Below are 16,374 nucleotides of genomic sequence, written 5' to 3' on the forward strand. Positions count from 1 at the left end.
AGGATGTGCAGACATTGGAAATGATTCAGAGAAGGTTCACAAGAATGATTCTTGAGAAAGAAGGGTTATTGCGTGAGGAGCGTTTGATGGCTTTGGGCTTGTACTTGCTGGAATTTAGAGGAATGGTGGGTGGGACCCCAATGAAACTTATTGAATAGTGGAAGGCCTGGATGGAGTGGATGTGGAGAGGATGTTTCCTATAGTGGGGGAGTCTTGAAACCAGAGGGCACAGACTCAGAATAGAGGGATGTCCATTTAGAAGAGAGATGAAGAGGAATTTCTTTCGCCAGAGGGTGGTAAATCTGTTGAATTCATTGTCACAGGTGGCTGTGCAGTCCAAGTAATTGGGCATATCAAAGGCAAAGGTTGATAGGTTCTTGATTACTCAGGTTGTGAAAGGTTACTGGGAGAAGACAGGAGAATGGGGTTGGTCCAGCCATGATGAAAAGGTGGAGCAGAATCATTGGGTTGAATGGCCTAATTCTGCTGCTGTCTCTTATGTTCCATATTTTGATCCGTTACAAAGCGAGGAGGAAGCCAACATGTTGCTTTTTGTAAAGATTGCTTCTTCATTTTTCTTTGTCTCACACTATTTGCTTTTCCCATTTTTTCTTTTTTGTTTCCTTTTTTAGTTTTTTCCCCTCATCTTCTTATCAGTCTCCTCCTTGCACATATCCACTTATGACTCCATTTCCTTTTGATATTTTTAAGAAATTACAGCAGGTGTTGGCCATTCAATAAGTTCCGTTTTTTTTAGATCTTCATTTCCCTTGATTTCCTTGGTGCTGTATTTTATTTCACTTCCTGCTATCCCATCTTTCGCTTACTTTCTTTCCTGGACTCTGGCCATAGGATGTCAGATTGGACCATCACCATCAATGATTGATCATCAAACAAATCACATCAGTAGTTATCTCATCCTAGGTTCTACAGTGATGAAACGAGACGTGTTCACCAAGTACCCATGCAATCTGAGTACTGTTGCCTGCCAATTAATAAAATTCAAAGTTAATTCTCAAAGACGTGTAATCTCTTAATTAAATCAGATTGAACTTTAATTTGATTGGATAGTTTATTTTTGCTGGTGTGGATTTTGTGTAGCCCTAGTCATGAGCCTTAAAGTTATTCAATATAAAACAAAACTAATACCCCTGGAATCAATCCGAAGGCCATAATCTAGATTTGGACAATAATTATTATCCATTTAAGGTTCATATTGGAGTTTTTAAGTCCCAAATGTATTGGTCTTTTTTGACCATGAATGTCATTTTGTGCTCGTTTTGAATAGGAAGGATTCTTCAGTTTCACTTTAGGTTTACAATGTTTTTGATTCTTTTTCTTGTCTCGTTTAGGATGAATCTTAAAATTGTCAAAGAATTAGGTGATCGAGCAGCTCAAGGCCGAGCCTATGGTAACCTCGGCAACACACATTACCTGTTAGGAAATTATCATGATGCCATCAAGTTTCACAAAGAGGTAAAAGACCTATCATCACATTTCACAGTAATGATTTGAAATAAGATACTGATGTGAAATTGTTGAATGTTTAAATTTGCACACCAACTTTAAATCATATTCAAAGGATGATTTCAGTAGCAAGAATTTTTTGTACACCACCATCTAATTATCTAAGCCTAATAGCCACTGTCTTGTGGTGCTCTGTTAGTGTGTCACCCACTGGGGAACCGGAAGGAGCCTAATACTTGTTTTTGTCAGAGTGCCTATCAGCATCTCTGTGCCACTGTTTACTGGTATATGTCAGATAATCAGCTGGAGCAGGGATGAAACTCGGGGAAAACCGTTGAGGCAAAGTATTGATTTAAATGCAAGCAATTACTTTAACGGTGAATAAAATTAATTTATGCAGCAGAATTTAGATAAGCATCATTTTCAACAAGAAGTCTGAATCTATTTTCAAGATGTCTCTAAGAACCGTATGCAGAAAACTTGTTGATGTTTGTAATGACCAGCATCATGGGATTAATAAACTGTCCTAGTTAATAGATAGGTGAAGCTGGTTAGATGGTTGACTTGGCACATGAGATGAATGATGAAGGTTATCAAGTATAATTTTTCCACTGTGCTGAGAACTGACTTGTTCCGTAGACAGCAACTTGAGCCTCTGACCAGCTCAAGAAATGTTTATTGTATAGTCTTAGTAGTTAGAGCCCATGATCACCCACCGTCAGGTGCAGTGGCTGGGGCACATGATAAGGATGCCCCCATGTCGGCTACCCAGCAAGAGTGTTATACGACCAGCTACATCATGGTCGACGGTCAGCTGGAGGGCCGAAGAAACGCTATAAGGATCAGATGAAGAATGCTTTAAGGAAATGCAAGATCAGACCTGAGGACCTGGAGGATGTTGCTGCCGACCGTAACACTTGGCGACAGCTGTGTAGTGACGGGGTTCGTATTCTGGAGATGGAAAGAACAACCAGAAAACAGCAGAAGAGAGCCAGGAGAAATGCAGCCATGGTTGCCACCTCTATCACCACTACCACATATACATGTGCCATCTGCAATAGAGCTTGTGGGTCCAGGATAGGACTGTATAGTCATCAAAGATCTCACTGTTAGAGTGGACGTCGTCATCAGATTCCAATGGACAACCGAAGAAGAAGCAGTAGTTAGAATGCTGCAGATAAAAGAGATGCAATTATGTCTGTATATTTGGATTAGTTTCAGATGGTGAATGCACTACGAGCCATTTATGTCTACAAAGTGCACAAATATTAACACAGACAGACAAGACATACTTTATTGATCCCGAGGGAAATTGGGTTTCGTTACAGCCACGACAACCAAGAATAGTGTAGAAATATAGCAATATAAAACCATAAATAATAATAAGTTAATCATGCCAAGGGAAATAAGTCCAGGACCAGCCTATTGGCTCAGGGTGTCTTGACACTCCGAGGGAGGAGTTGTAAAGTTTGATGGCCACAGGCAGGAATGACTTCCTATGACGCTCAGTGTTACATCTCGGTGGAATGAGTCTCTGGCTGAATATACTCCTGTGCCTAACCAGTACATTATGGAGTGGATGGGAGTCATTGTCCAAGATGGCATGCAACTTGGACAGCATCCTCTTTTCAGACACCACAATCAGAGAGTCCAGTTCCACCCCCACATCACTGGCCTTAACAAATGAGTTTGTTGATTCTGTTGGTGTCTGCTACCCTCAGCCTGTTGCCCCAGCACAAAACAGCAAACATGATAGCACTGGTCACCATAGCCTCGTGGAACATCCTCAGCATCGTCCGGCAGATGTTAAAGGACCTCAGTCTCCTCAGGAAATAGAGACGGCTCTGACCCTTCTTGTAGACAGCCTCAGTGTTCTTTGACCAGTCCAGTTTATTGTCCATTCGTATCCCCAGGTATTTGTAATCCTCCACCATGTCCACACTGATCCCTTGGATGGAAACAGGGGTCACTCGTGCCTTAGCCCTCCTCAGGTCCACCACCAGCTCCTTAGTCTTTTTCACATTAAGCTGCAGAAGATTCTGCTCGCACCATGTGTCAAAAATTTCCCACCGTAGCCCTTTAATAGACTTTAATTATAATTGCCATGTGATTGATTTATTTTGCATCTCTCAGGCGGTTACAGTGGAAATGGAAGCTTAAGCTCAAGAGTAATACACTCCCTTGTGGGGTACCAGTGTTCAGCATAATCATGGTGGAGATGTTGTTGCCTATCCTTACTGACAGCTGTCTGTTCCTCAAGAAGTCAAAGGCCTATTTGCAGAAGAGAGTGTTGAATTCTAGGTCTAGTTGTTTCGAGATTAGTCTGTTTGGACTCGTGGTACTGAAGCTCGAGGTGATGTGAGTAATCGAGTTGATTCAGCAATGAACTGAAATTGGAAATAGAAACAAAAAGACAAAATGCTGGCAGAACTCAGCAGGCCAGACAGCATCTATGGGAGGAGGTAGTGGCGACGTTTGCCGAAACGTCGTCACTACCTCCTCCCATAGATGCTGTCTGGCCTGCTGAGTTCTGCCAGCATTTTGTCTTTTTATTTATTTCCAGCATCTGCAGATTCACTCGTGTTGCCTTGGAAATAGAAACGCTTGGCATCGTAACAGAAAGTCGATTTAAATTTGGTACCTTTAGCTGTGTCCCAGCTGTTGGCTATGAAAGGTGATGTTGATAGTCATATGGGGAAGCTGGAATTGGTTTCCTCAGAACAAGGAGGTATTACATACTATATGAAATTTTGATGGAGCAAATAAAGAAAAAATATTTTATTTGCCATGTGGATTGGAAACATAAAGCTTAAAATAATTAGAAAATGAAGATGATGACCTGGGAAGAATGCTTCTTCAGAGAATTAAAAGGATCTCAGAACGATCATCCAAAAGGGGAGTGTAGTCAATTTTCAAAGAATCTTAAAAATAGGCTATTGCACTCATGCTTGTGACCATCCCGTAGGTATTTGAGAAACCGAAGCGGAAATGGTGGGGTAAAATCAATGAAACTCTTTGAAGTTGGCCAAGTTGTGATGATGAGGATGGTTTTAAGCTACAGGCTGGTATTGATCAGTTAGTTAGATGGGCAGATCATATACTTTGGGAGGCCGAATAATGATAGGACACGAACATTACATGGGATGACTTCACTAGTATTGTGGAATATAAGGACTATGGTGTACAAGCCCAGGAATTCCTGGAGGTGGCAGCACATGTAGTTTAAGTCGTGAAGAAGGCATACAGGATACTTGCCTTGGTGGAACATAGAACAAGGAGGTTATGTGCAACTTTGAGTTGGAGTTCCATGTAAAGTTTGGGTTCCTGTATGATAAAGACATGGAGAAAGTGCAGAGAATATGTACAGTGCATGCTGTTGTCTGAAGTGGAGCTGTTTGGTTGTTAGGCAAGAATGGACAGACTGGGCTTATTTAACATGGAGAAGGCTGAGGGGGAACCTGATAGAACAAGTTAAAGAAGGTCTGCATTTCTAGAAAAGCCACCTGTAACCTGAACTCTTGATAGAAATTGGCACCATTTTCTTCTTTCACATTTCTTATTTATTCAATAATTTTGATGTCAAATTACATAAGAGTGCATTTTTTAAAAAATCTCATTGCGGTTTGTGAATTCCATAAGGGCGAGTTGCTGTTAGTTGAACTGAAATACAGTTATTCTACATACACGGTTATGAGAAATGGTAGATATAAAGAACTCTATCTTTGGAGTGGTGTTTAAAACTGAAAGACTAGGTTTGTGTCCCTCTAGATAATTATCTTTGTTGTCTATTTGGGTGATGCTTCCCAGATTATATAAATTCTTCGAAGAAATCTTCTCAGGTTTTCTGCTTGATCTTTTGCCTTACTTATAAGGTACAGTAGGAGGGTTAGAGGAGATTGGAAAAAGATTTTTTTTTCACCCAAAGGATTAACTGGAATCTGGAATGCACTGTCTGAATAGATGTGGAGTCAGGTACTCAATTGACACTTCCCATATATCTAAAGGTGCGCTTGAATTGCCAGACTTAGAAGGCTGTGGACCAAGTGCTGGAAAACGGGATTTGTATAGGTGAATACTTGATTACAGGTGTGGACATGGTGATTGGTGACCTCTTCTCACTTCTGTTTCCTAGCTGTGAGGAGGTGTTGAGCTGTGCATTTCATATTGGGATTAGAAAATGGTAACCTGCTGTTTTTATTGGCTTACCTCCATTATGTCCTGTCTAAGTTTAGAGAAAATAAGAAGTCGGACATTTGATACATCCTTTAAATTTGAAGAAACTTGGTGACCTTTTATTCAACATTTTCATATGGTTTGATTTATTGCTCTTCCAGTTACTTTCTCGAAACTTTGGATTTGCTCAGAAAGTTTCTCTTTTTTCTTGCTTTTACTCTCAGTGTGGGCTGCCCAGTCCCTTTATTTTTCTCTTTTTCTTTTTTTTTAGTGGATTTTTTAATGTATATAAAAATTATAAAAGTTTCTTTATCTTTTTTCTTCTTTTCATGGAATGATAAGAGGAGAATTGATTATCTTATTTTTTTATTATATACTGTTAGATTAATACTATGTATGATCCTGATAATATTTATTTTACCTTTTATATGAATTGTTATCAATATAGATATTTGAGATAATTCTCCTCTTGTTTATATATATATGTACTTTTTTAATTAATAAAAAGATTGATAAAGAAAGAAGAAAGAAAATAGTGGGAACTTTCTTCGTCCCATCTCTTCACGGCTTTGCTCCATGCACACTTATGTTACAAAACGATTAGATGTATAGATTAAATTGTCAAAATGAAATCTTCCTGCTTTGATGGTGACCACATAATTAATCAAGGGAATATCGAACATTTCATTTGGCAGCAAGATTTGAATGAAAATTGGCTAAATTTGTAACATGCCATTATTTGGGGGAGGTCTTAAAGGCTTCATTAAGATTATACAGTGGCATATCAACATGGGAAGGGACATATAAGAGAACATGTGCCATGTGCTAATAATGACAAGCAAATGCCTAAGATAAATGTTTCCATTTATGTTAAATATTTCCATTTAAGGTAAATGTTTCCATAAGAGACTACAAATGCTGGAATCTGGAGCAAAAGACTCAGTCTATAACAGGGGTTTCCAACCTGGGGTCCAAGGACCCCTTGGTTAATGCTAAGGCTCCATGGCAAATGCTGCTTGGATTTCCAGTGCCTGCAGATTTTCTCATGTTCATACAGCAGTTTGATTTTTGCCTAAAATATATAGCTGTACATTTGTTCATATTTTATTTTTCTCAAGTATTTGTAAAGAGTGTCATATTTCAAAAACCTGTTGAAAGCCACTATTTACAGCAGTGTCTACAGAGGCACTAATTGTCTGAATCTAGTGTGATTGTTGCAAACCATCATCTGTAGGGGGCACTGGTGTCAAATAAGTCAACAAAATTATCTGTTGTTCTTAAAATGTTAGCCACAGATGCAAAGGAGGGCACTGGTTTATGTCCCTCAATAAAAAGAAGCTGAAAAGGATGAAGGTTACTTGTCTACCTGGGAAGCTGTGAATTTTGAAATGATTTTCCCGTGAAGTTCCAGATAATCAGTCAATATGATTCAATTTTATTTCAGCGTCTTTCAATCGCAAAAGAATTTGGAGATAAAGCGGCTGAGAGAAGGGCCTACAGCAACCTGGGAAATGCACATATATTTCTGGGAAGATTTGATGTGGCTGCTGAATATTACAAGTAAGTTTTTGTTCATAAAGAAAGGAGACATTTCTTCAAACCATTTCCACCATTTAGTATCAAAAGATGAGCTTCATTCTCATCTCAGCTTTCCAGCATTATCCCCATGTTCTCAGATTTCCTTAAGAGTCAACAAATCTGTTGTGAACAACTACATCATGTGCAATTTCTCCTGGGAGTGATTGCCAAGGATGGTAACCTTATGCATTGCCTTGATATATTTTAATACAAAATTAAATGAGAGGACTGAATAGTACAGTAATTCTAAAAATTAAAGTGGAAGATTGGTGAATGGATCGTTGACTAAGTAGGTTTCATCATAAGCAAAATGTGTATGTAGTTAGGTTTCTGTACTAATATCTTTCTGCAGGAAAGATGTCAAAAAGATCGAAAGAGTGCAGAATAAATTTACAAAGGACCTGAGTTCAATGGGAAGTTTGAATAGATTTGGACTTTTCCCCCTTCAGCATAGTAGAAGGAGAGGAGATCTGATAGAGGTATACAAACTTATGAGGGGTATAGATAGGGTAAATGCAAGCAGGCGTTTTTCCATTGAGATTGGTGAGACTAGAACTAGAGATCATGGATAATGGCTTCAAGAGGAACATAGGTGGTGAAAGTGTTGATCAAGCTGCCTGTGGAAGTGGTGGATGGGAGTTCAATTTCAACATTTAACTGAAATTTCTATAGGTACATGGATGGGAAAAGTATGGGAAGCTATGTGACTAAACGTAATAGTTGTTTGGCATAGACTAGATGGGACGAAGGTCGTATTTCTGTGCTGTAATGTCCTATGGACTTTATGATAGTGTCATGCAACTGTCATTTGTGTTTATTAATCTTGTGTAATCCAATGAGTTTTCCGGTTGAGAAGCTAGATCTGGCAGCAAATTTGGACTAAATATTGGACTAACATGCTCTCTCATTCTGCCATTCTCGTTTCGTGTTGCGCTGCTAACATTACTTTGTAAGGATATTTCAGACTTTGCTGCTCCCTTTTTTTTTAATAAAATTTTTTAAATTGAATTTTTCAAATGGTTACAGAAGGAAAAAAAGTATTATCAACCCTTCCCCCCTCCCCTTAACCCCTCCCCCCTAACATATCCCTGTAAAAAGAGAAAAAGAAAAGAAAGAAAGAATGCCTGGATATCAGAAGATCCCCACAATGCTCCATGAAGGTCACAATAGCTTTAGTATATATATATATTTCTTTCCCCAAATAACCAATAATTTTATCTTCGGAGCACCTATATATTTAATTCTATCTTTTGTAAATAAGGGCGCCAAATTTTCAGAAATATTTCGTATTTATCTCTTAAATTATAAGTAATTTTTTCAAATGGAATGCAGCTAAAAGCTATATCTATTTTCATTTTCTTAATGTATGTTAAAATTCTTTTTCTTTTCACTGGTCCATTAAGCCCATTAACATTAAAACTTTAAAAATTCAGTAAATTAGTCATTATTTTTAACAGGGTTACTCCAGTCTATAGTAATACCTAACTTTTCAACTTTTGTAGTACCTTGGGGAATCTTTTTAAAATTCTCCATGTTGCTATGTGTGTCTCCCCCCCCCCCCTCCCCCCAATTGTCCAGGCAAAGAAAGAAAGATTAAAGAAAAATAGATTATAAAGAAAAAAAATAACAAAATACCCTCCTACTAATGTTGTGAATAAAGAAAAAACACAACATTACCCCCCCCTCCATTGTGCGGGTCATGGCAATCGCCATGATTACACACGTGAATCCCGTAGCAATCGATCCGAAGTTCCCCCCAGCTCCCCGTAACATAAAAAAGTATATATAAGAGAAGAAAAAATAATATCACTACTCTCAATTAATATTTCTCAAATTTTTACCTTTCTCCCCCTGTATCATATAATTAAGAATATATTTAAATATTCTTCTGTCCTTAAACATCCATCAACTCCATTCACTGTCCCTGTCTTCATCTTTAATCCGTTTTACTTTTCAATCTTTGGCTGTGGTTAGCGAATATTTGGGAGTTCTTGTGCAAATTCTTCCGCATCCCGATAATCAGTAAAAGATCTTTTTCCGTCATCCAAAAAAATTATCAGGGTTGCCGGGTGGTACAATATAAATTTATAACCCTTTTCCCATAAAACTTTTTTCGCTGGGTTAAATTCCTTCTTTCTCTTCAAAAGGTCATAACTTATATCAGGATAAAAAAGAACTGTTTTCCCTTCTATCATCAATGGCCCGTTTCTCTTTCTGGCACGTTGGTCAGCCGCCTTCAGGATCTTTTCTTTATCTTGATATCTTAAGCATTTTATCAAGATTGATCATGGGTTTTGATCAACTTGAGGTCTTGATCTTAAGGCTCTGTGAGCCCTTTCAATTTCAATTAACTGGGTTCTTCTTCCATTTCCAAAATTTCCGGAATCCATTTTTGAAAAAAATGTATTGGATCCTCTCCCTCTATACCTTCTTTAAGTCCAACAATCTTAGTATTATTTCGTCTGTTAAAATTTTCAAGTACATCCACTTTTTCCAACAACCGTTTTCTTTCTGATGTCCAGGCAGAAATATTATCTTCCATTTTATTTACTCTATCAATGGTGTCTCTCGTTATTTCTTCCAGGTTTTAAATTTTCTTGTCCATTTTGTCCTGTCTTTTCATCATTTTATCAAACATAATCTTCATATTTTTAATATCTTTTTTTATTACTTTTAATGCTTTTAGTTCATACATTATTTGCACCAAAGATTTTTTTATGTCTCCAGTATCACCTCCAACCTCTTCCTGTTGCTCTTCTTTGTTTGTCTCTTCATCTTCGTCTGATTTATCCAGAGAATCTGATTCCACCTCATATTCACTTTCACTTTCAGTTCCGATCATAGCTGGGAATTGTAGTTTGGGTTGCTCGTGTTTGCGCATGCCCCTTCCTTCACGCATGCGCAATTCCTGTTGCTCTTTTTTTTGGAAATGGTTGATGTTGCCACAGTTTCCTGTTCTGTATCGCCGGAGGTAAAATGCACTTGAGCCTGAGGCTCTTTCGTGGCTGCCGGCCTTGATTCTTTTCCAACTTGTGTTGTCTTCAAAGTAGTAGTTTTCTTCTGCTTCTGTTTAGGAGACATATCTTAAGACAATCCTGAGTAGTTTATAAGTAATTTTTAAAAAGTATTTACTAACTTTTCTTCACTTAAACATTATTTTACTGGTTTTTTACGGGAGAGCTGGATTTCCACGTCTCGATCCTACGTCATCACGTGACATCCCCGCTGCTCCCTTTAATACAATAAATAATCAAAAGTACATTTGCATTGAATGGGTTGTTTATGTAAGTGTCTCTTTCAATATCTCCCTCCCTTGTGCAGCTTAGAGAACTGGACTGATTTTAGTCATTGAAATAATAAATGGGATGACCAAATTTCTTAAAAATGTTAGTGTCAAGCTATAAAACTGCTCTTTAGCTGAAGGACATAATTTTTCCATTAGACAAAGCAGTTTGGTTGTTAACCTCATGATAATGATAAGTAGGACATTAAATAGGCTCCTGCTTGTGTGCTGTACAAGACTGGGATGGCCATTGTTGGACTCTGAGTCACATCTTAGTTTTGTGCCACAGGCTTAGAATTAAAATTCATACAAATTTTTAGAACTTGGTAGAGAAGGGATTCACCTCTGTCCTCTTCATTTCCATTAAACAAATTCTTTGTATTAACGCATAAATGTGCTCAAAGAAGATAAGTGATACTTTGTCCAGTATGAAACTGAACCAAAATTGCAAGTTTGTGCTTAGCTTATCCAATTAGTTTAGTTCCCCTGCTCCTTCCCCCAAGAAATCCAATCATCTTTTCCCTCTTTTTAAAAACCTATACCCACTTCTATTTCAAAAAGTACTTAACCATCTTCTGCTGACTTTTATAAGGTAGCATTTTCCAGATGTCACCAGTCTCAGCTGTGCAGTTAACTTCAGTCCTTACAAGCAAAGAAGAGGAACATCACTCAGGAGTTTGAATATCCTTTGAGACTGTACATTTCAGCTGCCAGGTGAAGAACAGTACCTACGTCAAGCTGCTGTTTACAGCTCAGCATTTGAAATAATCAAGCCTTCAGTTCTACTCAACAAGCTCCAAAGCCTGAACCTTGGTACTACACATCCTTCTGCAACTAGATCCTTGACTACCTTCTCATCAGGAGACCTCATTCAGTGCAGATTGGAAATAACATCACCTCTTTGCTGACAATCAACACCAGCACGCCTCAAGGATTTGTGCCTAGCCCATTGCTCTACACTACCGTAAACCCATGACTGTGGCTAGGCACTGCTCAAATGGCATGTATAATTTTGCCAATGACACATCCATTTTTGGCCAAATTTCAGATTGGTGATGAGGAGGTGTACAGGAGCGAGATAGATCAGCTGGTTGAGTGGTGTTTTAGCAACAATTTTACACTCAAAGTTAGTAAGACCAAGAAGTTGATTGTAAACTTCTGAAAGGTAAAGTTGAGTGAACACAGAGCCATTCTCATTGAGGGATCAGTAGTGGAAAGGATGAGCAGTTTTAAGTTCTTGGATGTCAGCATCTCTAAAGATCTGTCCTAGGCCTACCATATTGATGCGATTACAATGAAGGTGTGACTGTGGGTGTATTACGTTTGAGGAGAATTGGTATGTCATCAAAGACTCTTGCAAACTTCTGTAGATTTACCGTGGAAAGTATTCTGACTGGTTGTATCACTGTCTGGTATGGAGAGGCCACTGCACAGGATCTAGAAAAGCTTCAGTAAGTTGTAAACTCAGCCAGTTCCATCGTGGGTACTAGCCTCCCCAGAATCAAGGACAGCTTCAAAAGGTGATGCCTCAAGAAAGTGAGATCCATCAGTAAGAACCCCCATCACCCAGGACGTACTTTCTTCTCACTGCTACTATCAAGGAGGTACAGGAACCTGAAGAGAGATGGTCAACATTTCAGGAACAGCTTCCCCTCTGCCATCAGATTTCTAAACAGTCAACCCATGAACACAACCTCACTATTTTACCTCACTTTTTGCAATACTTACTTATTGTAATTTATATATTTTTTAATGTATTGCGAGGTTCTGCTGCCACAAAGCATCAAATTTCACGACATATGCCAGTGATATTAAACCTGATTCTAAGTAGTCTAGGTTTACCACATTCAATGCTTTGTGGTGGAGTAATTCATCCAAAAGCCAGCATTGACGCATAATTAATCAAATGGCTACTTTCTTGCAATGATTCAGCATCGTTTAACGTCCTTTCCAGTACTCGAGTATAATGGAAAATGAAATAGTTGTTGATCCGGATCCAATGCAGTTTGAGAGATTCTTGATGGTTTTGAAGAATGAGAGGGTTGAAAGAAACAACAAAAGAAATGTTAATGTCAAGCTTATTGTCATATGCTCAGGTATATGTTTGCATAGGTGCAATGAAAAATTTACTTGCAGTAGCATCACAAGCACAGCATCATATAAACAACATTCACAAGAAGGAAAAAGCAAATTATGGACAATTTTCACAAGAACAAGCGTAAAAGAACATAAGAAAACAAGTTCATTTTAGTGCAAAGTGTAGGATTCTGAGGGAGTTTTTTCGACATTTTGTGGTTGTTTCATCTGGGAAAGAAATGCCTAAAACTAAAAGGGCATGGCCTTAAAATGAAAGTTCAGCCACTGAAGACAGAGATGAGGAGTGGAGTGTAATTTCTTTACTTCATTGGCTAAATCTTTGGTATCCATTAACACTCAGAGATTCTGAATTAGAGCAACACGTCACCAGCAGATGTAATCTCATTGGCTCTTCACACCAATGTGGAACATCTGGTCAACAAAGATGCATACATCAAAATGCACTTTAAGGATTATAGCTCAGCATTTAATACCATCATCCCCTCAAAACTGATCAGTAAACTTCAAGACCTGTGCCTCAATACCCCCTTGTGTAATAGGATCCTGGATTTCCTCAATTGCAAGCCTTAGTCAATTCAGATTGGCAAAAACATCTCCACAATCACCATCAACACTGGTGCACCACAGGGCTGTGTGCTTAGCCCCTGCTCTACTCACTTTACACCTATGACTGTGTGTGGCTAAGCACCACTGTTGTGATGATGAATCAGCATACAGGATGGAGACTGAAAATCTGGCTGAGTGGTGTCATAACAACAACATCTCGCCCTATGTCAGCAGAACCAAGGAACTGATTGTTGACTTCAGGTGAGGGAAATCAGAGGTTCATGAGCCAATTCTCATTGGAGGATCAGAGGTGGAGAGGGTCAGTAACTAAATTCCTGGGTGTCACTATCTCGGAGGACCTGCCCTGGATCCATCATATAAAAGTAATTGCAAAGAAAGTATGAATGCGCCTCTTCTTCCTTAGAAAGCTGCAAAGATTCGGCATGACATCAAAAACCGTGGCAAACTTCTATGGATGTGTATTGGATATTATCAGTCAAGATGGTGCCTGCGTAAAACTCTCCTTCAAAGGTTTCAAAGGTACAATTTAGTGTCAGAGAAATGTATACAACATACATCCTGAAATGCTTTTTCTTCGCAACCATCCACAAAAACAGAGGAGTGCCCCAAGAGTGAACACCAGTTAAATGTTAGAACCCCAAAGCCTCCCCCCCCCCCCCCCCAACTCCCCACCGGCAAAAATAAAGTGCTTCCACTACCAGCACTCAAGCGTGAGCAAAGCAATAGCAAAGACACAGACTTGCAGTTACCCCAAAGACTACATTGTTCACCCGATAATTCGACATGCTGCAGGCTCTCTCTGTCCTAATAAGGGAGAAAGAGGTGACCATTTTTGAACGAGCAGGGAGACATAAAAAACTCGCTGGTTTACGATGTTAAAAGTCTGTTACGTCACTTTTTCTGAGCTCTGTGCCTGGAGATCGCAAGGATCCCGGGTCCCCAGGCACATAGCAGATGTTTCGACTCCCCCAACGACACATGGGTCTTCTGTGGTGACACCGAGCCTTGATCCATCCGTCTCCAGTTCTTTGAGATCCCAGGCTTCTGAATCCATGCTGAAATCTTAGGCCAAGCATTTGGCATGCCGAAAAGCGGCCGATTGTGGAACCCCGAGAGCGGGTCCCATTCCCACAAAGCACCGTAGTCAGTGTGTAACTCCAGGTCAGGGTCTTCAGAAGAACCCTGAAAGGGAAAAATAGAGATATTAAAGATGGAAATAGAACTGTTTTCGAAGATGCAAGCAAAGGGGTCGCCATTGGGCGCCATAACTACTTAGCTCTGCCTCCTCAACATCTCCTGGATAGAACATGAAACCATATATTTCACTTTGGTTTTAATGTCTTATACATTTGCTTTTTATCTTGGATGTGATTCTGGAACTGTTGGTGTCTATGATTTGATGTTTGAAGATTGGGTGTTCCAACGCTGTGCAGTCTCTAAGAGGACTCAGGAGGAAGAGGCAACACCCATGAAATTCATGGTAAAAAGGCTGCGGGACGAGGAAGCAAGCTGTTAGACTCCATTTTGCCGATTAAAGTAACGAGGGAGATTGAAACATCGAGGCAAATGCAGAAGCTGGGAGATTGTTTGGATGTTTCAGCGCTCTGCAGTCTCCAAGAGGATTCCAGGAGACAGAGACAGCGTGTACTAACTTTATAGCAAGAAGACTGTGGGACAGCTGTGGGGTGCAAGCTGTTGTTAGACTCCATTTTGCCGATTAAAGGCGTGTGTGGAGGGTGAGCGCCGACTGTTTGTATTTTAATCACTCTGCTGCCGGAGATGGGAAAGGTCTGCCACTGGGCCTGGAGAGTGTTCCCCAGGTTTTTCTGCATTTTGGATGTTGACTTGGACTGTAGACTTCTTTTTAGTCTTATAGTTTTTTTATATTCTGTGTTTTTCGCCCAATCTTTTTTTGTGTGTGTGGGGAGGAGGGATTTAGGGATTAATATGCTTATTCCATTTTATTCATTTTTGGTGTGGGAGGAGGAATTTGAGGGTCGATATGCCTATTCTGTTTTTTATTTGCTATTTTTTTGTGTGGATGGTGGGATTTTGGGATTGATGTTTGTGCTGCCTTTCTTTTCTTACTTGGTTTCATGGCTACCCAGAGAAGAAGAATTTCAAGTGTGTGCTCTGATAATAAATGAACCTTTGAACCTTTTGAAAGTGTACTGACTGGCTGCATTATGGCCTGGTACGGGAACACCAATGCCTTTGATAGATAGATAGATAGATACTTTATTCATCCCCATGGGGAAATTCAACTTTTTTCCAATGTCCCATACACTTGTTGTCGCAAAACTAATTACATACAATACTTAACTCAGTAAGAAAATATGATATGCATCTAAATCACTATCTCAAAAAGCATTAATAATAGCTTTAAAAAAGTTCTTAAGTCCTGGCGGTAGAATTGTAAAGCCTAATGGCATTGGGGAGTATTGACCTCTTCATCCTGTCTGAGGAGCATTGCATCGATAGTAACCTGTCGCTGAAACTGCTTCTCTGTCTCTGGATGGTGCTATGTAGAGGATGTTCAGAGTTTTCCATAATTGACCGTAGCCTACTCAGCGCCCTTCGCTCAGCTACCGATGTTAAACTCTCCAGTACTTTGCCCACGACAGAGCCCGCCTTCCTTACCAGCTTATTAAGACGTGAGGCGTCCCTCTTCTTAATGCTTCCTCCCCAACGCGCCACCACAAAGAAGAGGGCGCTCTCCACAACTGACCTATAGAACATCTTCAGCATCTCACTACAGACATTGAATGACGCCAACCTTCTTAGGAAGTACAGTCGACTCTGTGCCTTCCTGCACAAGGCATCTGTGTTGGCAGTCCAGTCTAGCTTCTCGTCTAACTGTACTCCCAGATACTTGTAGGTCTTAACCTGCTCCACACATTCTCCATTAATGATCACTGGCTCCATATGAGGCCTAGATCTCCTAAAGTCCACCACCATCTCCTTGGTCTTGGTGATATTGAGACGCAGGTAGTTTGAGTTGCACCATATCACAAAGTCCTGTATCAGTTTCCTATACTCCTCCTCCTGTCCATTCCTGACACACCCCACTATGGCCGTGTCATCAGCGAACTTCTGCACATGGCAGGACTCTGAGTTATATTGGAAGTCTGATGTGTACAGGGTGAACAGGACCGGAGAGAGTACGGTTCCCTGCGGCGCTCCTGTGCTGCTGACCACCGTGTCAGACC

The 16,374-nt window shown here is 39.8% G+C and overlaps 1 protein-coding gene across 5 annotated transcripts in view; it reads left to right on the forward strand.

The window, feature by feature from the left end:
* Positions 1-16,374, forward strand: part of gpsm1b (G protein signaling modulator 1b) — a 316,327-nt gene that overhangs the window by 159,110 nt on the left and 140,843 nt on the right. For all 5 annotated transcript variants that reach the window (XM_073052866.1, XM_073052864.1, XM_073052868.1 and 2 more), the window contains 2 exons: positions 1,353-1,476; positions 7,085-7,200. In XM_073052866.1, coding sequence (XP_072908967.1) covers positions 1,353-1,476; positions 7,085-7,200 — 240 coding nt within the window. The remainder of the gene's footprint in view (positions 1-1,352; positions 1,477-7,084; positions 7,201-16,374) is intronic.

Source organism: Hemitrygon akajei, chromosome 7, assembly GCF_048418815.1.
Source record: "Hemitrygon akajei chromosome 7, sHemAka1.3, whole genome shotgun sequence".
Classification (NCBI taxonomy): domain Eukaryota; kingdom Metazoa; phylum Chordata; class Chondrichthyes; order Myliobatiformes; family Dasyatidae; genus Hemitrygon; species Hemitrygon akajei.